General features: G+C 56.2%; 1 protein-coding gene across 1 annotated transcript; it reads right to left on the bottom strand.

Annotated features, from left to right (window-relative positions):
- Positions 1–57: 57 nt before the first annotated feature.
- Positions 58–26,949, bottom strand: LOC134497262 (zonadhesin-like). Its single transcript, XM_063302930.1, has 36 exons — positions 26,812–26,949; positions 26,470–26,616; positions 25,372–25,536; positions 25,163–25,260; positions 24,727–24,799; positions 24,468–24,614; positions 23,900–24,168; positions 23,624–23,708; positions 22,899–23,235; positions 22,821–22,853; positions 20,662–22,688; positions 19,809–20,056; positions 19,540–19,720; positions 19,111–19,241; positions 18,457–18,643; positions 18,130–18,306; positions 17,276–17,478; positions 16,792–16,936; positions 16,453–16,697; positions 15,550–15,714; positions 15,023–15,150; positions 14,291–14,562; positions 13,235–13,443; positions 12,714–12,858; positions 12,351–12,601; positions 11,668–11,797; positions 10,661–10,859; positions 10,274–10,435; positions 10,060–10,190; positions 9,552–9,751; positions 9,052–9,190; positions 7,406–7,648; positions 7,187–7,289; positions 6,020–6,296; positions 531–695; positions 58–228 (listed from the first exon to the last, which is right to left on the bottom strand). Exons 2-36 carry the CDS (start codon positions 26,510–26,512, stop codon positions 58–60), a joined length of 7,884 nt encoding a protein of 2,627 aa, XP_063159000.1. The 5' UTR covers positions 26,513–26,616; positions 26,812–26,949.
- Positions 26,950–27,981: the final 1,032 nt, after the last annotated feature.

Below are 27,981 nucleotides of genomic sequence, written 5' to 3'. Positions count from 1 at the left end.
TGTGTGTGGGGATTGTGTGTGTGCAGCTGCCTGGGCACCCTTGGAGGGGTTTCAGGCTTAGAGACCCAGAACAGCCCCCGCCTGCTGAGGGGCCTTGCGGCACTTAATCCCCCTTTCTTGCCTGGCAGCCGAAGGGTGATCCGTCCTTTGGGCACCTCCATGGTTTGGCCTGGCCCTGGTGGTGCCTCCCACTTCGGCCCCCTCTTGCTCGCTGCTGCTATTGCTGGGCTGCGAAAACCACACACCACACATGCCCAATTGCTTCACGATAAGAGACCAAGATAACCCCTAGGCCCTGGAGCTGCCTGTGGTGGGAGCGAGCGCCAGCAGGAGGGTGGTGGCAGAGTCCCCATTGCTGGATGGCAGAGGGAGGCCCCCTCCCGAAGCCAAGCCAGTCCGGAATCAGACTACTCTGCCCCCTTCTCCAGCCTGATATGGTGGGATGTGCAAAAGGGCGGGTCCCCTTTGAGGTTCGCCTGCTTGCCTTCCAGGCCAGCTGGCATTTCGTGCTTGAAAAGCGAAGGCCCCACTCTTGGTTCCCCCAGCTGGCCAGGGGTCTTCTTTGTAGCCCCAGTGCTGGGGTTTGACACAGGACAGGGCTGAGGCTGAGCCAAGCTGGGATCCACAACAGCCGCAGGTGGACACTCAGCCAGGACAGGCACCCTTTGTGAGGCCTGGAAGTTGCATGTTCCAGGCTGAGCGACAGGGCAGGTCACATCAAAGAAAACAGGTGGCTTTTAAAATCCCAAGAGCATCAGGCAAAGCAGACATGGGGTGGGGGGCAGAGAGAAAGGTCTTTCCTGCTGCACAGCAAAAACCCAGCCCAAGTGGGAAGCTGGGAGGGTCAGGGTGTGGTTCCTGCGTTCCTGTCCGGTAGGATTCCCCGCCTTGGGGAAGTGCTCTGTCTGGGGGACCCCCGCCCCCCCGGCCTCAGTGCTCTGGCGCTGGTGCTCAGAGGGGAGGCCTGGCTACGCTTCTGGCCAGGAGGCCTGGGGGGGTGCTCTTGGAGGGTTTGGGCTGCCTGTCCTGGCCTCAAAGCCTAATCCCCCACTTGGTTCTCTTTCTTCAGGAAGGTGCCCTTGTGGTGGGGTGGTGACCCATGAACATCCATGCTATTTCCCTGGCAAGGGTGGGGGCTTAAGCCACTGTCAAGTGGGGTCCCCTGGGCCCTCCACCATCACAGGGCTGGCTTGATTTGGGCTTAGAATGCTGTGGGGCCCCTGCTGCGGCATGTAAACAGAGGCTGTGTGTGGAAAGCCAAGGCAGCTTGGCAAATGCGGTTGTGGAGAGACATGGAAGCCGCAGGCCAGGCCTGACCAGCAAACAGCCCTGCGGGTGGCCAGAGTCCCTGCAGTCCAGCTCCTGGGGGTGCAAAGCCACAATCCCCTCCAAACCATGCCAGACCTTGTGGGGCAGAGGGGAGGGGGAGGCCCATCATGTTTCTTAATCTCTGGCTATAATGGCCCCATTGAGGCTGCTTGCTTGCGGTGATAAGAGCCAGTGTTGTCTGCCGAGGTAAATTAATGCAAACATGGAGTGTGATAAAATCCTTTGTTCTTCACTGGGCTCTGGAATTCCCAGGCACTCCCTCCCCCATCAGGCTGGGCTCCATTGAGTCTCTTGCCTGGATGCTTTGCCCTGTGGGAAGTGGGGCGGAGGGGGCTGGCAAGGGGGGCCTTGGGAGGACAAAGCAGAGAACTGCAGCAGATTGGCTACAGCCACTGAGCCGAGCCAGTGTCCAGACCGTTTTCAGAGATTAGCAGGCTGGCTGGGGAATTCTGGGAGTTGAAGTCCACACATCTGAAAGGTGCCAAGGTTGAGAAACACTGCCCTGGAAGAACAGAACGAGAGGGCCAAAGGGGTAAACGCAAATCTGCAGAGGCGAAGGTTCTAAATCAGGAATTGTTCCGGTTGATTCCAGTTTGGTCAGACTCCCGCACAAGGACAGCAGGCGGTTCTGGGCATCCCAGTTTAAGAAGGATTCGGAGGAACGTGGAATGTGATAAAACAGGTTCAGAGAAGGGCTAGAAGAGACTGGAAACAGACCTCCAGAGAGAGCCAGGAGGAGGTGGCACTGTTAACTCAGAGAAATGGGGTGGGGGTGGGGGGCTGGAGGAGGGAAGAGGACGGTCTTCTTAGGAAAGGACTCAGGGAAGAAGGTCCAGTCGTCTTCTCCATCGTTAAGGAGTGCGAGGCACAGAGCAATGGATTTAAGTTTCCGATGGAACTGCTTTGCTACAGTCAAGCCAGCGGGCGCTGAGGAGCAGTGAGGCAGCTCTCGCCCCTTGCACTCGATTGGGGAGACAGAGGCCGCCTCTGCCGCCAGCTCACTCACTCGGCCTCTCGGACGGCCTGACCGTCACAGCCCTTCCCTGAAGCTTGACTGGGCATCCCCCTGCCTGCTCTGCTGGAGGGTGGCTGTCTTGGAGGGGCAAAACAGCTGGAGGGGTCTTGCTCGAACACAGCTCCTCTTACGCCCCTTCTGGCCCTTTGCCTGGGGCTGGAATGGCCCCCTCCAACACCAAGATTCTAGTCCGGTCCTACCTCGCCAGGTCTGTGAAAGAGAGCCTTCGTTGCCTGCTTCGTCGCGTGGATTTGCCAACTGGCCGATTCAGACGCTGCTGTGTGGTGAATCTAAAGCCGTTTTTCTCAACCCGGGCAATGCACACTGGCTGGGGAATTCTGTGGGTCGGGGTCCGCACGTCTGACAGCTGCCAAGGGCGAGAAACGGCTCCCTTTTCTTCTTAGGCCGGTGGAAACGGAGTCCGCTCAGCAGCGAGCAAAGGATGGGCGGGGCCTGAAGCTCCCTGCTGGAAGCTCCTTCTCGCTGCATTTATTATTTTAGTTATCTATCCAAATTTCTATCACTGCCCATCTCCCCCAAACAGGGGGATTCTGGGCGGTTCACAATAAATAAACTCCCAGAGGTCCATGCTCCAATGAGCATGCTGGGAATTCTTGGCCAGGCCTGCTGGAAAGCGGGAAGGGGGTCCCAGCACGGCCGGCGGAGGATGCTCTGCCCATCTCCTCTCCGGGGCGCGCGCCTGGCCGAGGTGGCTGTCGGTGTTAGAGCTCCCCCTTGTGTTGGGTTCAGGTTGTGCAGGGAATGAAGCTGGGTCGGTCGGCTGGGAAGCTCGGGAGAAGCGTCGCCTCGCCCAGAAACCGAAGCCTGGGGCGGGGAGGGGGCAGGACTGGCCTTCGCAGAATACCTGCTGCCTCTCCTCCCCTCCCCTCCCCTCCCCACATTAAGCAGACCCGCCTTTAATTTCCAAGATCTTTTGTGAGGTGCTGCTTATAACTTTGGTGTGACCGTCCTCCCTGTCTGTCCTCTGGAAACTCCACAGTTTGGGTAGAGGTCAGCAATTTTACCTGAGCTTTTAAAGAGTTCTCAGATTGGCACCACCCGGACCCACTGATAAATGCTTAGGCTGTTTCTCAAGATAGCCTAGAACTGCTTTGCCTGTTGCTTCCATCTTGGTTCAGGTGGGGCCTGTCTCTCGTGTCCAGGGGGGTTTTGTCCCCAGAAATTCCCGGAGCCTCATCAATCCGTCCCCACACCTGGTGCTGAGGCTCTGTCCCACCAGCTATCTGCAGACACAGAGCATGGGACATTTCTGAATGCCTTGGCCGTCCTGCAGTTCCTCCTGTGAATTGCTTCCTGGCTGCAAGAAACAGCTCAGAAAGAGCCTCTGCTGCTGAAAACGGGATATTTGGGGATGTGTCCAGCCAGGGTGGCAGAGAAAGCTGTATTTGACCCACTTTGGCAGGAAGCCTCGGACCATCCTGCCCAATGGTCTCTTTTGGGGGAGATGGGCGGTGGGTAAATTTGAATAATAAATAAATGGCTGTCCAAACTTTGCTTGAAAACCTCCAGTGATGGAGCCCCCATGACTCCGGGAGGGGGGCCGTTCCCCTGCTTCAGAGCTCTCACGGCCAGGAAATTCCTCCTTATTCCAAGTTTGGATCCCCCCCCCCAAGAACTTCCACCTGCTGGTTCCGGTCCTACTTTCGGGCCCTCTGGAGAATGAATCCACCCGCTCTTCCCTGGGACGGCCCTTCAAGGCTTGGAAGGCGGCACTCGTGCTCCTTCCCTTCTTTAGGCCGAGCCTCCCCGGTTCCTTTAACTGGTTGTCTGCCCTCTGTCCAGTGCCCCAGTGTCCCCCTTGTACTGAGGTGACCGGAACTGGGCCCAGTATGGCTGCTCCAGTCCGACCAATGCAGCGTACAGCGGGACCGTCACTTCCCAGGATCCTGACACCAAGTCTCGGTCGATGCAGCCTGAGATCACATTGGCTCTTTTGGCAGCTGAGGCACATTGCAGGCTCGTAATTAATCCGTGCTCTGCCAAGACACCTGGGTCCTTCTCTCAAGTGCTACCACTGAGCCAGGTGCCACCGGTCTTGTACCTGCGCACGTGGTTTTTCCTGCCTAAGTGCGGAATCTTTCATTTCTCACCGCTGGACGTTTTGTTGGATTGGGCCTAGTGTTCAAGTCCATCAAGATCCTCTCGAACCCTGAGGCTCTTTTCTGAGGTGGTAACAACCTCCCCCCGCCCCCAAGCTTTGTGTCACCTGCACATTGGTTGAGCATCCCTTCAGTCCCCCATCTAAATGATTTCTGAAAATATTGGAGAGCAATGGGGCCAGGATAGAACCGTGAGTTACCCCAGTGCACCCCTCCCTCCCTTACTGCTAACCATGAGATCCAGCCTACACATATAACGGGTCCAAGATTCAAGTCCATCAAGATCCTCTCGAACCTTGAGCCTCTTTTCTGAGGTGGTAACAACCTTCCCCTGCCCCCTTTTGCTTTTGTGCCATGCTTTTGCCCTTCTATCCCCTCATCCAAGCCATTTATGAAGAGGTCAAAGAATTGTGGCCCCAGGAAGATCCCTGAGGCTCCCCATGGCATCCCTCCCTCTGTGTGGCCATAGAGCCGTGAAGGACCACGCGTTGGCTATGGGGGTTCAGCCAGCTGCATTTCCATCTGGTAGTGGGACCGCCCATCCCACATGGTTCCATTTCGTCAAGAATGAGGCTGCTGCCAATCTTATCAAATGCCTTACTCAAGTCCCATAGCTGGATCCCCACTCCTCCTGCAGGATCTGCAAAGCCTCTGGGGGAGGGATCCAGGGGAATCTCACCCACAGTTCCTCAGCTTGACCCAGGGTGCCTGCCTTCTGGCTCCTTCCTCAGATTGGGTCTCCAGTGTCGGCCCCATCAACTGTCCCCTCGGGCCCTGAGCCACAGCCTCCGTGATGGGAGCGGCGGTGGCAGAGAAGGCTCACAAGTCGCCAAACCCTGCCGTGGTGTTTCTTACTCACCATGCTTAGGACCACTGCCTGCTTAAGGAAATCCACCTTGGCATAATGGGTGTCCGGCCAAAGTAGGTCAAATTCAGGGGCAGCCTCCCAGGCAGACTGAAGGCGTGCGAGTATGACGGCCTTGTCCCAGGTCCTGCCTTCCTCTCTGCCCCCCAACCCCTTCGCTCCTGGCAGGGACCTTGGCCAGGTTTTCTCCACCATCCTGGCTGGATGCATCCCAACCGAGACATTTTTCTCCCAAAGTGGCAGCCCTGAGGCCCGCTGGGGTAGGGCGAATCGTTGAGGTCTTTCTCTGAACCTCACTGGTGAGTGGGTGCAGTGGGGCATGCATGGAGGAGGGGATCCAGCTTGCTCTGCCCCACAGAATTGGGTCTCCGGATTCTCACACGCATGAACTCTCAGAGAGTTGGGTCTGGGAAAAGGAGATCTTTATTCCTTCCCTCCCCAGGAGGCTTCCTCGGAGTTCCAGACACTTGCGCAGAAGTCTTTCCCCTTCCTGGGGGTGCAGGAGGCGAGGGCATCAGCAGAGACCCACCGACCGATCCTGGATGAAGCTGTGTTTGTGGATGCAGCGGCAAGCAGGTGGGTGAGCCCGAGGTGATGGGGGTGGGGTGAGGTGGGGGCTAAGGTCCTCTCGTGGTCCTCCCAACTAAGCCAGCTCTAGGGATGGGGAGGAGAGGAGAATCCTGCTGTGACCTTTGGCGTCCTGGCAAAGATGGAGAGCGGGGGGGGGGTCCTTGCTCGGGCCTCAGAAGACGGAGTGGCTCTTCCAAGGGATCTGCCCTCACAGGGAAGTGATTCTGCTGCTGGGAGGGTGTGAAGCCCCCACTGAGCCTGAAAGACAAAAGGCGGCGAAGCACATCCGGTCACAGCGGGCCTGTCGGGCTCCACGGCCCAGCTGCTCTCAGAGAGATCCCCGGGCTGCTCACCTGGAGTGGAGAGGACAGCCACGCGGTCTTCGTCCATCTTCCTCCTGAGCGGGATGAAAAGGCAAGTGAGGCAAGGTGAGTCCTGGGGGGCGGGGTTCGGGGCTTGCGAGGGGTCTGAGACGCATCTGGGGAGCAAGGCGTGGAGTGGCTCCGTGACAGGAGCGAGCGCAGCCTGCCCCTCACTACGAAGGTGGCAGAGTTGGGGTCCTTCCCAGTCACTGCCTGCTGAACAGCCCACAGGACTGGGTCTCCCGGATTCCGCGGGCATCTCTCATCGAGCCCAGGGGCAGTTCCTCTCGGCTCGGGCGAGGCTAAACGGGGGTGGGGGAGTGGGGCAGCTGGTTGTGGGTCTCCTGGGAAGTCAGCATGGCCCTTCCATGTTTTTATCCCAGGCTTATCTTTCTGTGAATCCGGTCTTCCATTCCTCACCCCCCTCACTCAGCCTTCCCTGACATGCAAAGCCCACAGCCTTGGACAATGCAGCCTTGGTGGGCAGGGGGCGCTCTCCCAGGCCTCTCACAAGCTGGCCAAATGGCCTCCTGGGGTGGGGCACGCCCCCCAGCTAAGTCCACTGGTGGGAGGGGGCAGGAGAAGCAGGTGAGGAAGAAGAGGGGCCTGGTGGAGGGCAGGCAGGTGGGAGCGTGCCCTGGTGGCAGGAGCCATCCGGGGCTGCCCTGCTGTGAGAATGGAAAGGCTGGATGGAGGGCACAAGGGGGACATTCTTGTGGGTCAGACCCTGGAGCACATTGGTCAGGGTAGCCCCGATGGCTTGCAGGCAGCGCAGCTGGTGCCAAGGGCCCCCCACGGTTGGAGAAAGTTTACTCCTTCCAGCAGGTCCCACCCCCATGATCGTTGCTATCATTGTCCAAGGGGCATCCCGAAGTCTATTACTGCAGGGGTGCCCAGTTCCACCAATTTTGGGGCCCTTCCTTACTTGTTTCGGTGCCGACAGACACAGACAATGATCAGCGTGAGGAGGAGGAGGATGGCCAGGGAGATGAAGACTCCGAGCAGGATGTCCATCAAGTTAGAGCCCTCTGTGTCCCCTGGGAGGGAGCAGAGCAAAGAAGGGTCCATGAGGCAGCGGGGAGACAAGGGCCAGAGGGCCAGAGAGCCAGAGGCCAGGTGGGGGCAGAGCAGGGGTCTGGGCTACCTGGCTTAGTAGTCAGGGTGCCACCTGGCAGAGCCTGGGAGGTGCTGCTGACACCCAGCAACCGGGTGGTGGTGGTGGTGGTGGTGGTGGTGTTGGGGGCGCTGGGTGCTGGGGACACATCGTCCAGCAGGGCTTCCTCGCAGAAGAGTCCGATGTAGCCCTCCAGGCAGAGGCAGACGAAGCCCCCTGAGGCCTCCTGGCACGTCCCCTCGTTCTGGCAGGGGCTGCTGAGGCAGGGACTGTCTGCGGAGGAAGAGGAAGAATCTGAGGGCTGGGTCAGGCACCCGGACCCCCAAGCCCCCCCTTTTCTTAATGCCCTACAGGCGCCAGGTGCTGGGTGGGCAAAGTCGTCTGAACTCTGGGGAGGCACAGAACAGTGTTCTCTCCCCTGATGGTGTTTTTCAATTTGGCAGCTCTACAATGGGTGGACTTCGATTCCCAGAAGTTCCCAGCCAGCAAGTTGCCGAGGTTGAGAAACACTGCTGTAGAGAATCAGGAAGACGACCTTGACGGAGCTATGCAGGAACCGTTGCCCAGGCAAAAGGGGCTGAAGCACTTTTTAAGTCCTGAGAAATAACATTTGGAACCAGCTCAGACACCTCCCTAATTCACAGGGGTATAAGGGGGCGGGGGGAGTATAGCACATGTATACTTTCAAGAGTCTGTTATTGGGGCCAATCTAAAAAAAAAAGTACAGGCAGTTTTCGACTTACGGCCATTTGCTTAATGACGGTCTGAAGTTACGACGGCCTTGGAGTGGGTGCTTTACAGCCTGCAAAGCAGTTCCAAGAGTTGCAAAACATCACACACACCCCCCACAGTCACACAATTGCATTTTGGGCACTTGGCCACCAGCTTGCATTTACGACTGACTGCAGTGTCCCTCGGTCATGTGATTGCGTTTTGCAACGTCCTTTGCCAGAAAACGGCAAAAAACACCCATTGGGGAAGCTGGATTCGCTTAATTGTGGCGATTTGCTTAATGACCTGTAATTTGCTTAACGACCATTGTAAAATGGTCGTAAAATCGGGTTTGGTCACGTGGTGACTCGACTTATGACCACAACAACTTACAATGGAAATTCCAGTCCCAACTATGGTCGTAAATCAAGGACTACCTGTAGTTTGAATTGATTTCCTGGTCTGGGCTACCCAGTAGGGCTAAACTGCAGTCAATTGCCCTTCGAAGGCAGGGTTGTCCCAGCTCTTCCCTTTGGATAAAGACTCTCTCTCTCAGCCCAGCCTACCTTGCATGGAGGACAAAAGAAGGGGGGGGTCTCTGGCACGTTGCTATGCCAGTAGCTATTTGGCTTGTGGAGTCCTTGGTGCTCCCCGAGCCTGGTTGTTTTCTTGCAGACGTTTCATTGCCAGGCTAGGCAACATCTTCAGTGCGAAGCGGGAGTGGGCCCACTCCCTCCTCGCACTGAAGATGTTGCCTAGTCTGGCAATGAAACGTCTGCAAGAAAACAACCAGGCTCGGGGAGCACCAAGGACCCCGCAGTTCAACCCTGAGCTATAGAGATTCGCTTCGATTGCTATTTTGGCTTGAACAGGTGGCAGACAGCGGTCCACAAGAGTTGAGGAACATTGTGCAGCCACAAAGAGCAGAAATCGTGTTCAGAGGGGACGCTTCCCGCCCCGTTCACCTCGGAAGCAGTCGCGGACGTAGCTGGCCACCGCACAGATCTCCCCTTCGCCACATCCTGCCGGCGAGCACTCCAAGACCTCCGTGAACCGGCAGGTGCATCGCTGGGAACAGTCCTCCGTCATGAATGTCTCATTGATCTGGGGAGAGAAGGGCTCAGCACCAAAGTGGGAAAACCTCTGCTCTGCCTGTCAGGCACCCCTTCCTTTGGGGTCCGGAGAGCCTTGGCAGCCAAAGGGCGCTGCTGCTGTTTTTCACCCCATCACCGCACTGTTTTGGCCGCCCTCCTGTCCTGGAATCTCTCTGACAGACCGGCTGACCCACAACTCCCCTGGCGCTTTCTCTGTGCCACCAGACCGGCCTCCCCAGCCTTTGGGAGGCGACTCCGCCGGCCACGCTGGTCGGCGGGTGGCGGGTCTGGCTCGGACGGGCCCTCCTGAACGTCTGCGGGCAAGTCTCTCCTGTCAGCATTCGGGCCTCCCTCCCAATGCTGGCCCCTACCTGGTAATACTGGCTGTTGTGGGAGCAGCCGCACTGGTTGTAGGGGACGCTGACCAGCCCACTGAGGACGTAGCCGGGGGCGCTGGCACAGCCCTCAACGCAAGGGGCCTCGCAGGCGGAAGGGGCGGCCAGGTTGGCGCAGCTTGCGGGGCAGGCGCTCATGCAGGGCTGGTAGCTGGTATGGGCCGGACACTGAATCACTGCAGGGAGAGAGTTGGGGATCTCTGAAACGTGGAGCCCGTCTGCATCACTGTGGCCTTGCCTGTTTGGGCTGCTGGGGTGACCCTCAGCTTTGCTGGTCCTGAAGGGGCAGGGAGGGCTGCTCTTCCTTTGCCACCAAATCACACAGCAAGGGCTTTCTGCTCAAGAACAGGGGTCTGGGCCCCATGTGCACAGCTGATTCAGGAGCATGGGTGTTGTAGTCTAGCTCGTTTGGGGAGGGGGGGCAGGGAAGGCTGTGGGATGCTACGCAGGATGACCCCAGTCTGTCTATGCCCCAAGTACTCACTGCAGCCGGTCTTCTCCCTCCACAGCCCCAGGTCCACGCCCTCCTCCTGGCACAGCTGGACATAGGCCTCGAAGTCTTGGCACAGGAGCTCCGTGTCATTGAACAACGCACACATGTCATAGACGCAGCTCCTGCCAGGCCGAGGGGGAAGCCGTTAGGTGCAGCCGGGGACATCTTCGGGCCTGCCCCGAAAAAACCCTCCTTGCACACTCACTCTTGGAAAGGGGCAGGAGACACGACACCATGGCAGGCCGAGAAGGGTCCCGCGGGGGCTGCCAGTGCCCCACAGACCGTGGTCCCGTTTACGAAGGCCAGCTGCTCCGGAGTGCAGTCCACCTCGAATCCCGATTCGGGCTCTTCGGCAGGCTCCTGGCGCCTGTGGGGAAAGAGTGGAGTCTCAGGATCCACCCACGGGGCTGGCGGCCAAGCTGAGCCAAGGCTGGGGTGGCTTCGCTTCCTTCCAGGGGCTGCTCTGAACAGCGGGGAAGGCTGGCCCCAGAGGCCCCTTTTCCCCCAGGACCCCCCTCCCATTCCTGCCAAGCAGGCGCCTTCCCAGTGCCCCTTCCCAGTGCCACCCATTCCCAGCGGGCCCCCCCCTGACCTGACTCGGGCGGGGCCGAGGTCCCCGCTGCCTCCATCCAGGGCCCTCCTCTGGGCCGAAACCTGCCAGCTGTTGCCGAAGGTGTTGAGTGACCGGGTCAGCTTCCCGTCCGGTTTCATGTACTCGTTATTCCGCTGCCCATCGTAATTCCCGCAGAGCCCCCCAACATGCTTCTGGTATGTGCTGGGCAAGACGATCTCTGAGGACCGAGAGGCAGAAAAGGGGATGCTCAGCCTGCCCCCCGCACTCCATCCTGGGTCTCCTGTCTTTGGGGGGTCACACAAGGCGCTTCCTCAAAGCCTCTAACTTAGTAGCTGCACACGATAGTTCAGATGTCCTGCTTTGGGGGGGCGGCTTGCTAGGGGACTCTGAGACACACACAGCCAACCCCTTCTCATAAAGGGTCTTGTGTGAACCCACTGTGTGTGTGTGAGATGGGTCACGGTGTGCACTTTGAGTTCCACATAAGGGGCCCCCTCACCCGCCTGCTTGTCCAGTGCCCCCAGTGATGAGGCCCTTGGTTTGGCTGCCTGGCACCAGCTGAGGACACCTGGTGTCCTCTCCCCCATTTGTTCAACTTGGGATTAACAGGTTCTTTGCCCATCACCTCTGTGGTGGCACCCACACCCCTTGGATAGGCCACGTGGACAGTGGGATCGCCCCCAATCGCCTCGGCCATTCGTTTCTCAGACTATTAAATATCTCCCTAATGCCACTTGCCAGACTGGTGAGCAGAAGGGTTTGTGATCTGAGACACTTCACTGGGGTGCCAGACTGCCCCCCTCCCGACACATTGGGACTCGCAGAAGGTCCGGCCAGCATCAGTCTCTGCTCTCGAACCCATCCCTGCCCCGAGGGCCCGAGACAGTGCTGCCCCCCAACAGAGCAGCACCTTGGAAGAAGCTGGTGGCAGTCCAGGGGCAGAGGCCGAGTCCCCAGTTAGTGCCCAGCCAGCAGGGCAGGCAGCTCATCTCCTGCCCCCCTTCTTCCCCCTCCCCAATACTGACCGGCAGCATTCTTGCCATCGAAGGAGACCGAGAGGCCAAAACTGGTCTGCACGAAGAGGCTGCGGCCCCTCTGGGTGATCTGGAGCCCGTCTCTGGGGGAGTAGGGAGGAGTGACCATCACCCCGTTGACCTGGAAGCAAAGGGGAAGCGGTCACCACCAGAGGCAGCTGGGAGCAGCAGCTGGGAAGAAAGGGGACAGGATCCCCGGCGTGACTCTGCGGTTGGTTCGGCCAGCCAGGAGCAGCTCCCGGGTCTGCTTCAAAAGGGCCTGGGGAGCAATTCATTTTTAGGAGGGAAAGCCACGGGGGTTGCATGGGGGGAGGCTTAGTTTGAAAAGAGAGAGAGCTGCAGGCAACCTCGTTTATCCAACGCAAAGCCATTTTTCCTAATGGTGGAACTTGGTCACCAACTCTTCCTGCAATCCGTTTGTGGTATCTGCTGCCCCATGAAAGGGCCCTGGTTGGAGGCCATGGCTCTCCAAAGACCACCTGCTGAGTGGACCTGGGGGGCCATCAAACAGGTGGGCCTGGATGGCCCCCCGAGAGAACCAGGGCCCACCTGAGGGCAGCAGGGAGTGAGATGGGTTGGAGAGTGGCACAGCCTGGCTGGGGGCGTCCTGGCACACCGGCTCTCATGGAGGGGACTTTGCGAGCGACGCGCTGGCCCTGCCCCCCACTGCTCACCGCCATCTTGCGCCCCTGCATCAGGGTGATGCGGTGGCCCAGCACCTCGACGTAGACCTCACGCAGGAAGGAGACCCGCTGGAGCACGGACCGGCGGTAGTTCCTGCCTGCCACCGAGAGGGGCTCCAGGGCCTCGGGCAGCTGGCCCAGCGTGCGGGCCAAGGTGTAGGTGCACCGGCCTTGGAAGTGGTGGACGAAATTGTCGAAAGTGCGGTAGTGTGGGTCCCCCGAGATCACACACTGGTGGATGGCTGCAAGAGGAAGAGGCGTGCCACACGGGGGGCTGAGCCACGTGGGGAGGGGGAAAGACGGGCGGGCGAGGGCAACCCCCGGCTCTGTAGTCCCGGCACCCCAGGTACTCACTGGTCGGCCGGCAGTAGCGCGACCCATCGGTGCTAACAGAGCACTGGGACCCCGGCAGGCAGTGGAAAGGCTGGCAACGGATCTCCCCGCCGCCCAGGCAGGTGCAACGGTTCAGGCAGTCGCTCGTTATCCAGGTGTCTCGAGCCTGGAAAGGAAGCCAAGCGAGGCAGGTGAGGCTGGGCCCGGGATCTCACTGGCCAGGTGGGTGGAGTGCTCGGCTGCCCCCCGGCTGGTTTCAAAAGACTAAGTCACGTCAGCCTTGTGGGTCCTTGGATGGGAGGCCACCAGGAAATCTCCCCTTGATAAACCTGAAAAGATCCTAGGTGGAGCCACTTCCATCCTGTAGCCAGGAAACTACAGGAATCAAGAGATTTTGCCTGATCGTGGGGGAACAAAAGATAACTAACACAACATTTGGCTTGGGTCGACTGAGGATGGCAGGCAGTCCCTGCATTTCCCCCCTTGGTCCATGCACGGGCCTCTTCCCACCTCCTTCTGGCTGGGCCCCCTCCTCCACTTACGTTGTGGTATTCCTGTTTGGAGTCCAGGCATCCACACTCCCACGTTGGGACACAGGTATAGTCGCTTAGCACATGGCCTCGGTCACAGGCGCAGCCCTCCACACAGGGGGTGGGGAGGTGGCAGTGGGCAGGGGCATAGAGGTTGGAGCAGGTGGCTGGGCAGGGAGATGCACATTCGGTGAAGTGGCTGTTTGGAGGACACGGAAGAGCTGGACCAGAAAGAAGGAAGTGGGGGGAGCAGGGAGAAAGGAATTAGGATTTTTGGAAAGAAGAGACTCTCAGAAACGGATTTTTTTTCCGTTTTTTAAAAACCAAGCAGCCAAGGATATTTCTAGCAAAATATGTGTGTGTTGGGGGTGCTTTTACCCTAGTCTGTTAGCATCAATAACAGCAGATGCAGAAGTCAAGCAGAGATTCAACATTAATAAGGAGCTTTTTCATCCAGTGATGCCCATTTCTATGGCCAAGTTCTTTTTAGAATGTTTACTAAAAAAAAAAAAAAAACTTGACCATAGAAATGGGCATCACTGGATGAAAAACACTTTTAATAAACTTTAATGTGTTTACTAAAAAATTGAGAGCCAGACTGGTGTCGTGGCTAAGGCACCAGGCTAGGAACCAGGAGGCAGCGAGTTCCAGTCCCGCCTTGGGCACGAAGCCGGCTGGGTGACCTTGGGCCAGCCCTAGGAAGCAGGCAATGGCAAACCACTCCTGAAAAACCTAGCCAAGAAAACTGCAGGGACTTGTCCAGGCAGTCTCTGAGAATCAGATGCAATTGAACAAATCACCACCACCACCATCATAAAATAGGTCTGAAAAAGGTAGGTAGTCAACACACATAACACTGCAGGAAGGTGACAAACTGACAGCCATGAGGCTACTATGGACTTGTGGAAGAGAAGATGGTGCAAAAGAAGCATTCAGCTTTTGTACATTTTTCACGTGCCATATTCTCCTGACCTCCCATTCATCCTAATTCTTTGTGTTGCTTGTTCTGTTTTTTTTGTGTGTTTTTTTCTGCCTGGGCACCTGTCTGCTGCCCCACGGAGAACTTACGGCAAAAGGTACTGTTCCTCCAGGAGATGCCGGTCACGCCGTGGCTCTTGCACGCTTCCACGTAGGCCTGGATGTTGTCGCAGAGGACGGAGGTCATGCCCTGGTATTCGCACATGTCGTAAAGGCAGTTCTGGAAGAAGAGCTTGGGGTCGATGATGGAATGGCAGGGCTGGTACTTGGGCGCCATGACCTCGAGGCACAAGACGTGGAGGCGCTCCAGTTCCTGGTGGGAGCAGTTGGGGTGCAAGTCCAGGCGGTCGTCTGGCTGACAGCTGTTGGCATGAGGAAGGGAAGAAGAAAAAGGCTATGCTGGGCTAGGAAGGATATGCTTTGCCCTGAACTAAATTAGAGGGAACAGACTGTAAGGTAAAGGCTAAAACTGGGGCTGCTTCTCCATTTACGTTTTTTGGAGTTAGTGAGTTGGCTGGAACCCTTTTCCACACAGATTATACTAAAGTGCTGTTTTTATCCAGAAACATCTTCCTATACAGCCAAGATTATTCTGTAACAGCGTTTTTCAAGCTTGGCCCCTTTAAGATGTGTGGACTTCAACTCCCAGAATTGCTTGCTGGCTGGGGAATTCTGGGAGTTGAAGTCCACACATCTTAAAGGGGCCAAGCTCGAAAAAGACTGTTTACATGCAAGTGTCCTATGCAGCAAAGATCCTTCGCAAAATTAGTTACAAGCTTCCCCTTGGTTAGTTTACTGCCCAACCTTGTCCCAACAACTTACCCTGCATCAGCATCACCGGGGGCTTTCCAGCTATTCCCAAACTGAGTGTCATTTGCAGCCAAATGTCCATTTGGCATCAGATAGTCATCTGTGCTCTGGTTGTTGAAGTTTCCGCACATGCCACAAACCTGGGACGGGAAGGTGGATTAAATAGCAAAAAGTCAAAAAGAAGGGCAAGGGGACTGGGTGGCTCGTAGTGACTGACACGTGGGCATGCAGAGCCACCTGGAGGTCAGGAAGCCGCCCAAAAGCCTTCCTCTGGTGCAGAATGTCCTATATGTACTGAGGCCAAACATTGAGGGGGGTGGTGGTGTTAAATATGGGATGTTTCTAAAAAGACCAGCGGTCAATTGCAGAGCGATCAAGAATGCAGAAGCGTGTTAAATATGGGGGGGTGTTAAATATGGGATGTTTCTAAAAAGACCAGCGGTCAATTGCAGAGCGATCAAGAAACGAGCGCAGGAATCACGTGAAGCTGCCTACCTACGGTGTGCTGTCAGAAGCATAAAAGGGCCGGATGTGCATACCTTCCCAAAATACGTCCCAGGCAGCTGGATCTCCAAGTGATGGTTTCCATCGAACTTCACCACCAGCCCAAAGTCAGTCTCTAGGACCACATAGATGCCGCTGGAAGTGATGGAGAACCTGGGGATGCGGCCCTCCACGGGGGTTCGCACACGCTGGCCGTCAATCTGTGGTCAAGTGAGAGGGAGTGCGTGGGCTGCTTTGCACCGTTAAGCCTGACCAGCACGACTTCGTCGCCTTTTTCCTGATTCTTTAGTTAGAATCCAGATGTTAAGGGAGCAAGAGATCACTTTAAGTTTGCAAGAGTAGACACACTCCTAAGTGTGACTGTGGTCCTCCCGAGGAACTAGGGAGCTTGTAGCTTTTTAAGCGTGCTGAGAAAGAAGTGATCGAGACCCCTGCAGCACCCGTGCTCCAAAATTTGACCCCCCCATCACTCCCCCTTGTCTTTTGGCCTGTGACAATGGCAGGGCAGCCAGAGATTCACCAGGAAAACACCTTTCCCATCACACTGCCTACATGGGGGGAGGTGTGTGTGTGGAGTGGGGGGGACCTGCTTCCCTTGAATTTCCATCAAGGGGGAAAGCCAAGTCCCCGTAGAGCTTTATCCCAAGGGAGTCAGACCCTGCAGCAGGGGCCAGGAAGGTTCAGACCTGGAGAATCCGAGGAGCTGCCAGGGCAACAGCCACCTGCGTAGGTGGTGCGGAAAGAGGACAAACTGATGCAGAGCTGTACCCGGTGCCAGTGGTTCACTACCCTGAGTCAGAGCAAGACATTTCCCTGCTGCCCATCCCAGGGAGGTGCCACCTTGGAGCTGCTGCTGTCCTCTGCCTTGCCAAATGGGAGACCCATGGCTCCCACCCTGCCTTCTCCCGCCTTCTCCCCCATTCATCCAGGCCCCTCACCAGCACCCGCCGGCCTTTCTGCAACGTAATGGCGACACCCTCAAGTTTCACCGTCACGAGGCGCAGGTAGGAGGCCTCTGGCTGCCCACGCTCCTCATTCTTGGCTGTGATGTTGAAGGCAGGGAGGCGAGGGTCGTGCTGGCACACGGCCACCAGGGTGTAGGTGCAGGTGCCCATGAAGGAGACCATCTTGCCGTCAAAGGTGAAGTAGTGGGGGTCTCCAGCCACGTGGCAGCTGGCTACTCCTGGAGAGAAGGGCGGGGGGAGAGGTGAGTGGGGCCCTGCCCTGGGGGCAGCAGGGGTCCCAGAGATGCCGCTGGCCACAGGGAGGATTCTCACCGGTGTCTTGGCAGCCCAGCAGGCCCTCCACAGGCCGGCACTCCTGGACAGGGGTACAGCTCCATTCCTCGCAGGTGATCTGGTTGCCAGCTGCACAAGAACAGCGCTGGGTGCAGTTCAGGTTTCCCATCCAGCTCTCACCAACCTGAGAATGAAGTGGGGGGGGGGTTGAGGAGGAACCGGCCAGGGCGGCTGGGCGGGTACCATGTCTGTCCCCCAGAATCTTGGCCTTCGGTGGCCTCCATGCTCACGCTCTCTGGCTCAAGGTTGCCTTGCAAGCCCTTTGGGGCACAGGCCCCTCTTTCTCTTGCACTGCACACAGGCATGTGCTGGGCAGAGGCATGGCCCCCAAGGACTCAGAGGTGCCCGGCATCCTATTTTGGTTTCCATCCTCCTTCAGCCAAGGGCCTGAGAGACTCAGAGGCTGCAGCCCTTTTGCAGACTCCACTCTTTCCTTTAGAGCCCCCTCCCCAGCCCTTCTCACCGCATGGTAGTGCCCACTGGCATCTGTGCAGCCGCACTGGCTGAGCAAGACACATTGGTCTCCACTGAGGACGCCCTGGTCACATGTACAGCCCTCCACACAGGGCAGATCAGGACAGCTGTTCTGGGCATCTGGATCTGTGCAGGTTGACGGACAGGCTGGGCCACAGGGCGTGTAGGAGCTCCCAGGGGGACAGTTCAGGGCTATAGAGAGGGAGGGAGACCAGACCCACATAACTTTTTTGTCCTTCGAGCAGGTTCAGGATTCTCGGATTGTTTCAGGAAAGGTGGTAACACCAGATTCATCTTCCATTCATCCTGACATGGAGGGCTAGTGCTGGCTGTATCTATGAAATGGAAGCTTTCAATTAAAGGTGCAAGAGCCCTTAAAAGCTTTGCTACTGCTTAGCTTCTCTGCTCCAAAGAGGCTGATGCTGTTGTTGGTTCTGGTGGTGCAAATAAATCAGCATAGCCTACAGCCAACCAGGAAAGAACAAGGAAGAACCACCCACAAGTTATGCCCTTCAATCCCCGGGCAACATCATTGTCTGGATTTCCTATAGAAATCAGCAAACAAAGGAAATTTGTTCCACTGAAAAGACTTTTGTGAAGAATTTACTGTGTTCGGATTTTCTTATTTCTGGTCATGCGTATGGCAGCATTTGGAAAGCGGCTAATTCTCTCCCAGTCCTCATTCCCCCCTCCCCAGACTCAGCACCAAAACTGAGCTCTGTAGATTACCAAGCTCTTACGTCTTATTGCTATTTACTGCATGTTCTTAATTGTTTGCAAGCTGCCCCAGAATCCCACCACGGGCGGTCTCTCAGTACTAGGAAGACAGAGAACAACATTTACGGCAGAAAGTGCTGTTCCTCCAGGTGATGGTGACCCCGGCTTGGGCACAACGGTCGGCATAGGACTGCAGTGCAAAGCACAGTAACCCTGCGTCTCCTCCAGTGCCACAGAGATCGTAGATGCAGCTCTCAAATGCCCCTTGGGGAGGCACCTTGCCATGGCATGGAGCAAATGGACCTATAGGGAAGCAGAAGGTCAGTTTGTGATCATCCCCGAGGGCTGATGGAGAACCACAAGCCCCTAGGAAACCAGGGATCTTGGTCTCCATAGGGACTAGGAACTTGCAAACTCCCCTCCTAATCCACCCCCTGAGCACCCCAATCTTACCTTGGGGATCTGTGAGAATGCCACAACTGGTGGGTCCCTGAGCTTCAGCCGCAATTTCTGGATCGCATTCTCCAGGGTCGCCTGAGTTGATGCAGCTGTAAGAGAACATTGTGCAAGTGATGGAGGGGACAGCCTTCTTCGACCTGGTGCCCTGCAGATCTGCTGGATGACACCTCCCATGACCAGGCTAGGTGGGGGAGGGAGCTGCAATCCAACACATTTGGCAGATTCCACTTCTCCAGCCCCTTTCCCCCCACAAAGGAAGTTTTGCTCCAATCTGAACTTTCATAATGACCTATTTCCCCTTCCTTTAGACAGAGTTTTTCAAACTTGGCAACTTTAAGATGTGTGGACTTCAACTCCCAGAATTCCCCAGCCAGGATTCTGGGAGTTGAAGTCCACACATCTTAAAGATGCCAAGTTTGAAAAACACGCTGCTTTAGACAGTGGAGGACTTTAAGGGAAAAAAATCATTATGCTTATAGCTGGGGACCTCTTCCAATCCTTGAAATTAAACTGTGTTTGTAAAACCATTTTCTGGGAATCTCTGCTGGCCTCTGGCAAAATTAGTTTAGAAGTGACTGGGGAAATGCTGGCATTCTCCTATCTGAAATTTCTCGCAGGCAGGAAGATGCTGCAGTTTCAGATGGGTGCGGGGTGGAAAACTTGCCTGGCATCTCCTACATTGGGCACCTGCCAGCTCTCCCCCAGCCGGTTGTCATCTGCCCCTGCTGAGGTGCCATTGGGCATGAGGTTATCATCTGCAGCTTCTCCATTGAAGTTCCCTGGAAAAGGAGAAGGGGCTAGGGTTAGGGTTAGGGTTATGGGAGGAGGTGGGAGGAGGCAGCTACACATTGTTTGCACATACAGTATATTGCACATATTTCACATTGAAGAAACATGTATGTGCAATACAACCATAGGAAGCAGTGGAATTCTGCGTCACCGACCCTTCCTGCCTGATTATCTACAAAGAGGACTTTTTATGCTCCAAAGGCAGGTGGCATCTCTGGACCCATTTCCACTGGAGTCCTGGTGTCTTCTCATCCAAGGTATATAGCGACCAATCTGACTCCTTCTTACCACAAAGGCCGCACAACTCCCCAATGTAGGATGACGGGACGGAGACATCGGCATGGTGGTTCCCATCAAATCTCACCAAGAGGCCGAAATCCGTTTGGACCAGAACGAAAGTGCCACTCAGGCGCACGGACACCCGTCCCGCAGCCACAGAGACAGGCAAGGTAACTCGCTTCCCGTCCACCTGCATTGCAGAGAGACGAGAGTAGGAAGCGGGGGCCAGGAGTCACTGGAGGCAGGGTCCATGGAGGGGATGGGACCAGGGAACTCACAGTGACTCTCCGCCCCTTCAGCAGCACAATCTGCATCCCATGGACGGCTACGCTGACAGACTTGAGGTAGGAAACCTGGGTGTTGCTCCCGCGGTGTTCATTGGTTGTCTGGACCTGGAAGGTGGGCTGGCCGGGTGTGGCGTTGCAGGCCGCCGTAAGCAGGTAGGTGCAATTACCCATGAAATGGAAGAGGCGACCGTCGTATGTTGTATAATGGGGATCTCCAGAAACTGTGCAGAGTGCCCGATCTTTGGGAGACAATGAAGGATGCAGTTGGTAGGGGAGTCAGCAACCTCCCCCCACCTGGCTTGGGTAATGGACACACAACACGAAAAGCTGCTTGCTCCCTGGGAATAACCTGAGCAGTATGTTTCCTAGGTTTCTGAGCATGGACAAGGTGATTTTTTTTCCCCCATGGGGTGCCTACAGTCAACACTGAGGATCTTCCCTGCTCTGCATACTCAGAAATGTTTTCCTCTCTAAAGTGAGATGTTTGGGAGTTATCAGAACTTGGAGAAGAAAAAGAGCTTTGAATAAGCCAAAAGGTATTCTCTCCGACAACAAAAACAACAACATTGTGATGCCAAGAGTCTTGGCTGGATTTTTCTCTTTTTCCTGGAGTAACAATGAACCCCATTTCTTTTGTCAGGAAACCAACATTTTGCTCTTATTCTTGCCTGGACCATCAAGGGCTCCTGATTTAATTTCCCTCCCTTTCATTGTCTGTTCTGTTATCATTAAATGGATCTATTATTTTTTATTACTGGAATTTTCACCTTACCGAAAATCCATTTCTGAAATAACAACTGAAACAGTGAAACCTACCAGTTTACAAGCTCTCCAGAGTACCAACCTGGAGGTTGTCTGGGAGTGGTCTGGTCAGTGCCTGGTCTCTTTGATGTGGGTTTGGGTGTACCAATGTGATCAGTGGGCAGGGGCTGTGTGGTGCTGGGACCTGTGGGCTGGGGGCTCTTAGAAGTGGTAGAGCTGGTCAGGACAGAGCTGGGGGTCAACGGTTTGCTTGGACTGGAGATGCCAGTGGTAGGTTGCAATGTAGTTGTCAGTTTGGGAGTAGAGGCTGTTCTGGTGGGGACGGTGATGTCTGGAAGGGTAGCTGTGGTGGGGCTGCTGGGATGCACGCTGCTGGAGGGGTCTGTGGAGGGTCTGGCTGAGGGAGCAGTAGAGCTGACATGACTTGGAGTAGTGCTAACGTTGTGGCCAGGGTTGCTGGTGGAAGAGGCAGATGTAGGTGGGGTTGGGCCCAGGTCACCTCCACTGGTGGTGGTGGTAGTGCTGCTGGGAGGACCTGTGGAGGTGGCCAGACTCTCGTTCCTGGTGGGGACAACAGTCCCTTGGCTGGTGGAACCAACCGATACAGTGGTGCTCACAGAGGAGGTGGTGACAGGGCTGGGGGGACTGGTCTGGCCAGTGCTGGGAGGACCTGTGGGGGTGGCCAGACTCTCGTTCCTGGTGGGGACAACAGTCCCTTGGCTGGTGGAACCAACCGATACAGTGGTGCTCACAGAGGAGGTGGTGACAGGGCTGGGGGGACTGGTCTGGCCAGTGCTGGGAGGACCTGTGGGGGTGGCCAGACTCTCGTTCCTGGTGGGGACAACAGTCCCGTGGCTGGTGGAACCAACCGATACAGTGGTGCTCACAGAGGAGGTGGTGACAGGGCTGGGGGAACTGGTCTGGCCAGTGCCGGGAGGACCTGTGGGGGTGGCCAGACTCTCGTTCCTGGTGGGGACAACAGTCCCTTGGCTGGTGGTACCAACCGATACAGTGGTGCTCACAGAGGAGGTGGTGACAGGGCTGGGGGGACTGGTCTGGCCAGTGCTGGGAGGACCTGTGGGGGTGGCCAGACTCTCGTTCCTGGTGGGGACAACAGTCCCTTGGCCGGTGCAACCAACCGATACAGTGGTGCTCACAGAGGAGGTGGTGACAGGGCTGGGGGGACTGGTCTGGCCAGTGCTGGGAGGACCTGTGGGGGTGGCCAGACTCTCGTTCCTGGTGGGGACAACAGTCCCTTGGCTGGTGGAACCAACCGATACAGTGGTGCTCACAGAGGAGGTGGTGACAGGGCTGGGGGGACTGGTCTGGCCAGTGCCGGGAGGACCTGTGGGGGTGGCCAGACTCTCGTTCCTGGTGGGGACAACAGTCCCTTGGCTGGTGGAACCAACCGATACAGTGGTGCTCACAGAGGAGGTGGTGACAGGGCTGGGGGAACTGGTCTGGCCAGTGCCGGGAGGACCTGTGGGGGTGGCCAGACTCTCGTTCCTGGTGGGGACAACAGTCCCTTGGCTGGTGGTACCAACCGATACAGTGGTGCTCACAGAGGAGGTGGTGACAGGGCTGGGGGAACTGGTCTGGCCAGTGCCGGGAGGACCTGTGGGGGTGGCCAGACTCTCGTTCCTGGTGGGGACAACAGTCCCTTGGCTGGTGGTACCAACCGATACAGTGGTGCTCACAGAGGAGGCGGTGACAGGGCTGGGGGGACTGGTCTGGCCAGTGCTGGGAGGACCTGTGGGGGTGGCCAGACTCTCGTTCCTGGTGGGGACAACAGTCCCTTGGCTGGTGGTACCAACCGATACAGTGGTGCTCACAGAGGAGGTGGTGACAGGGCTGGGGGGACTGGTCTGGCCAGTGCTGGGAGGACCTGTGGGGGTGGCCAGACTCTCGTTCCTGGTGGGGACAACAGTCCCTTGGCTAGTGGAACCAACCGATACAGTGGTGCTCACAGAGGAGGTGGTGACAGGGCTGGGGGGACTGGTCTGGCCAGTGCTGGGAGGACCTGTGGGGGTGGCCAGACTCTCGTTCCTGGTGGGGACAACAGTCCCTTGGCTGGTGGTACCAACCGATACAGTGGTGCTCACAGAGGAGGTGGTGACAGGGCTGGGGGGACTGGTCTGGCCAGTGCTGGGAGGACCTGTGGGGGTGGCCAGACTCTCGTTCCTGGTGGGGACAACAGTCCCTTGGCTGGTGCAACCAACCGATACAGTGGTGCTCACAGAGGAGGTGGTGACAGGGCTGGGGGGACTGGTCTGGCCAGTGCTGGGAGGCTGTGGGGGGCCTGCAGGAGTGCTGCTCGGGGTAGAGATAGGAGTGGCACAGCTTGGTGTTTGGCTGCTGTTCGGGAGCCCAGTGGTTGTTTGGTTCCCTTGCCCAGGGCTAGCACTGCTGTGGGGTGTGACAGTAGTTGTGGCCCCTGGCCTGGTGGACTGGGCACTGTCCCCTGTGGAGCTCAATGTTGTTGGATGGGACTTGGTCACAGTGGCTTTGGTGGTGGTGGATGCATTGAATGTTGTGGGGCTTGGAAAGGTGACGATTGTGGGCCAGGAGATGGTAGGTTGTTCAGGTGGCACAGTCACGACCGGTCCCCCAGCAGTTGATGAAGCTATTGAAGAGGTACTTGGAGGCACAGGAGTTGCTGGAGATGCTGGGAGGAAGAACAAAGGCCAGAGTTAGGGTCAGCAAGGACAGGCCTCTTGGCCCCTGGCACTAATCAGAGTCCCTAGCCCTCACAGGGGCTCCAAGAGACATCAATATGGTGAGTCTTTTCTCTATTTTGTTTCTTTCTGCTGTGAACTCCTCACATGCCCTTTTTGTGGAAGCTTGCCTTATACAGTTTAATCAAAACCAGCAACTCCCCTCTGCACAGAAACACAGGGTGTTCGGTCAAACGTTTGCCTTCGTGTGTCCCTCTACCAACCCTGAGAGAAGACCAACAACACTGTCCACACCCACTGCAGCCTATACCTTCATGCCCATCAGTACAGGTGTGCAAACCCTGCTTAGAGTCCCCTGATCAGCCTCACCTGCACATCGGCCCCGGTGCACAGAAATGTTGTCTAATGCCACGTCCAAGTAGGCATTCCTTCCTCTGACGACCTCAAAAGTGACCTGGGTCCAAGGGAAATGGTCAGTCATGGTTCATCTTACCCAAAGGCTGGGGCCGCAGCAAAAAATGCAGCCATCTGCCCCACCCCACCCCCCACCCACTAGCATCCCAAAATATGCAAATTCCTGGACACCAGTGACTGCATCTGTGCTCTTTCTACGCCCGGGATCCATCTGCCTCCTCTTCTGCTCACCGTGCTTGGCTGTGCTCCACCGTATGGTATCGTCACAGAGCCAAAGAGCCAGCTGGGACTCTGATTCCCCGTACAGTTCCAGAGACCAATAACTGCTCCTGAAGGCCCCTCCAGCAGGACCCGGAGCTGGGTCTCAACTGCCACAATGCTGTGCATGTGGTAGTAGAACTCTACACAGGCCTCCTGATCTATGCAGAACGGCCGGCTGGAGAGACGTGTAGACTCGCCCGGCTTTAGAAAGCCAGCTTCTGCGAAGATGTAGTAGCCATCTAGGAAAAGTCGAGGGAGACCCATCAGGACATTCCCAGTCATTGGGCCAAAACAGATGGGGCACTGCAGGGAGGCGTCAGGCCAAGCAATATTGTGTTTGGTGCACTGCTGTAAATGGCACCAGGAACTGACTACTGGAGGGATTCCCACTTAGACAAGGCAGAAGGGGGTTAATCCCCTAAAACTTCTCCCTCAGTTCCAGCACCTCCCCTATTCTTTCTTATTGTACCCCAAGTACAAGTGGGCGGAGGTGATGAAATCCCCTTCGTGAGAGCCCCAGCACATCCCCCTTTCTTACCACCATGGGGATAATCTCCAGGGGGGCCAGTGTCTTCAGTGGGGGTGCCTTGGTTTGTCCGTATCCAGATGACATTGTTATCCGCAGGGTCATGCCAGCCACAGAAGGGGTCCGTGTTGTCATTGAAGTTGCAAGCGGCAAAAATCTCTGTGGGACAGGGAAGGCAGCCGGGCAGAGTTGGCTGGGGTAGACAGCCTCCCTTCACCCCTTGGCTGCTCTTCAGCCCCATTCCCCCCAACACCATTTGCCCACAGGCTACCTCCACAGGGAGAAATCGCCACACTGTCCACTGCCAGTCCCGGGTTCCCTGCAAGCGTGCCTTCGAAGATGAACTAGAAGTGGAAAGCTGTGGGTGACTACCAGCTGCCAAGGAGGCCCATGAGCTGTTACTTAACAGCTGTGTGCAGCATCACAGGCAACAATTGTTCTGCTTTCCCCCTCTGAAATTGGACCTTCCGTGCGGACACTGCCATGCCGGTGGCGGTGTTCCTCGGCTGACCGTGCTCCCCAACCTGGGCCCTCCAACTCTAATCAGTCCAGCCTAGGTGGGTGACAAGTGCTCCACCCAAGCCTCCTGTGAGTCCTGCTTAGTTACGCCAGGCAAGGCTGCCCTGCATCTTCTGCCATATTAGTCAGGTGTGCAAGAACGTCCTTGTACAGCATCCTCGGCCTCATGCCCACCTCCTCCACCTTACCTGGATGCTCTTCCTCCCGGTATAATTAGCTGCTCCTGGCCTCCAGTGGGGACCATGTTCCCCACTGAGCGACAGCAACAGGACCCCTAGTTCTTCCCCTATTTCCAGGGAAACGCAAAGAGAAAAAGGAGGTTTACTCCAGAGTTCATCTTCCCAGAGAGTCTTTGTAGGGGAAGGGTGTGCCCCCTTCAGAAGGCCTGGAAACTTACCTGGGGCAGCCGCATAGACCTTCAGGGCTGTATCGTCAGAGGTACCATGGAGGGTGTAGTAGAAGCTAAGGACGAGGCATCCTCCCGGAGAGAATGTGGGGCTCTTCAGAAATGCACTTCCTCTACTTCCCTCATTGAAAGGACTGAGCAACATGTAGGAACCAACTAGAACAACAGTTGAAGGGATTTGGATTGGCTTTGGGACCAAGAGTTTGGTGGGTGGGGGGACAGCAAGTTTGAAAAGGCTGTTGTGGAGACCATGTTATGCCGTGTGGGGAATGAAAAACTCTCTCTCTTTTTTGGTCCCAAGTGTGAGAGATTGTGGAGAGGCTGCCTGGGCCTGCAGCAGGAGAGAGGGTGCCCATAAGGAGCGAACAGAGAGGCGGGGGGCTTCTGGTTCATGACCTCATCAATGGCCGCTCACTCTGGGCTGCCAAGGTTCAGGAGGTCCAGAGAAACACCACCTTGATGACCTCACAAATAAGGACAAGTCCCCAGATTCTGTACTTTACCCCCAATCCCTGCTTTAAAGCCCCTTATTGGACATCCGTGTGATTCCTGCTTCCTTGATGGGGCCATGCACCAAGGGGCGGGTCTCCACTCATGTGCAAACTCCAAAATGTCAGGACACTCTGCTGGACCCAAGTAGGAGTCCGGAGTCTATTATCTGGCCCTGATGCAAAAGAGGGGCCAGGCAGGCCAAGTGGACAGTGGCTAGTTGGGGGTGCAAAATTTGTTTGGAGCTGGCTACTGGTACAGTCAGGATGCCCTCGTTGGATCTGAATACAGCCTGCCTCTCCTGGCTAACAACCCAGACCAAAGTACCTCCAAGCACATGTTGGGCCCCCAAACTATCAGCAGAATCACCCCTCCCTCTGGGCTTTCTCCCAAACTTTCTTCTTCAGCTACCAAACTGAAAAGCAGGCTGGGTGGTTTTAGGAACTGAAGCTTCTTCCCCAATTGATGAGAAATGCCCCAGAATTACACTCCTAACGCATCCCGATGAAGCGTCCAGTCGGGGGGTGGGGAACTGCCTTAGCAATGGCAACTCCAAAAGGGGGTACATTTCTGCCTGGAGACTGTCCAGCACACACTCACATCCAGGCCTGGAGAAGTCATCCGTTGGCCCCACACCTGGCATGTCCCCGGGGCCAGTCCACTGCTCCCAAGTCACCTCTCCCTCCTTTTGCTTCTCCCATCCGCAGAAGTAATTCGGAGTATCAAAATTGCATTTGGTCACGCAGGCTGTAGGAGAGAGGGAGGGGCAAACTGGGTGAGCCGCCCTTGTCCAGCATGATTCTTCTTGCCCAGAGCAGTGTTTCTCAAGCTTGGTGGCTTTAAGGTGGGTGGACTTCAACTCCCAGAATTCCCCAGCCAGCTTTGCTTGAGAAACTGCCCCAGAGCATGAACGTGGGGGGAGCATGTGGGGGGAATGCTTACGTGAGCAAGGGCCGAGCTGGATAAAGATGGAGTCCACAGCCAATTCAATACCTTCTGCCTTGACCTGCTTGGCTTTGAAGACAACCTGAGTGGAGAGACAGATCAGGGTTCATTCCTGCCCTCTGAATATGGGCATTTATATCTGCGAACATGAATTTCCATGTAACTGAGCCTGTCATTCGGCCCCTTTGCTACAGAAGCTCATTCTGACCACCCAGAGGAGGACACAGCTGCGTGGAGGGGGCGCTCTCTCCGATCAGGGCAAGGGTCCAGCAAGAGTTACGTTGATTTTCTTTTTGTAATGAAATACAGATCTGAGAAGAGCAAGGGGTTACTGTAAAAAGGGTTGACTCAGCAAGAACTTCAGGCAGGCCAACCGTGAGACGGAACCGAGATATTTGTGTTTAGGATGTTGATCGTCCTCCTGCAAGTCTTGGCTCTATTCGTGTTTAATTGTTTTTAACAGGAGCTTACAGCTGTAATCGAGATTATTCAACCCTCATTGCAAATCAGGTTGATGGTCAAAATGCACAGACTTGCAGCTGATTGCAATGAACGAATCAAACAAAAGCAATTTAAGTAGCTCAACACAACGAACGCTTCAAGTGGTGTCCCCAAAGTCAACTGAAAATGCAACTTATAGTGACTTCTCCAGTCTCAAAATTATTCAACCCCTTCATGGCAAGCGTCTTCAGTACTTAGTAGAGCACCCTTTTGCTGTTATGACCCGCCGCAAACGAGATGCAGAGCCAGACACCAGCTTCTGGCAGTGTTCCTGAGGAATCGTAGCCCATTCCTCACGAGCAATGGCCTACAGTTCAGTAACATTCTTGGGTTTGCGTGCTGGAACCGCCTTCTTCAAATCCCACCAGAGATTTTCTACGGGGTCCGAGTCAGGTGACTGTGATGGCCACTGTAGAATCTTCCAGGACTTCTTCTGCATCCAAGCCTTATTGGAATTTGAGGTATGCTCGGAATCATTGTCCCGTTGGAAGGTCCAATGACGCCCAAGCTTCAGCCTCCTTACAGACGGCATGACGTTTTCTCCTAGGATTTCCTGATGCTTCAATGAAGCCATCTTGCCGTCCACACGCTGCAGGTTTCCAGTGCCAGAGGATGCAAAGCAGCCCCCGACCACCACCGAGCCACCACCATGCTTAACTGTAGGCA

Source organism: Candoia aspera, chromosome 4 (assembly GCF_035149785.1).
Source record: "Candoia aspera isolate rCanAsp1 chromosome 4, rCanAsp1.hap2, whole genome shotgun sequence".
In the NCBI taxonomy this organism is placed as follows: Eukaryota; Metazoa; Chordata; class Lepidosauria; order Squamata; family Boidae; genus Candoia; species Candoia aspera.
The sequence above is the reverse complement of the archived record's forward strand: the minus strand, read 5'-3'. Positions and strand labels throughout refer to the sequence as shown.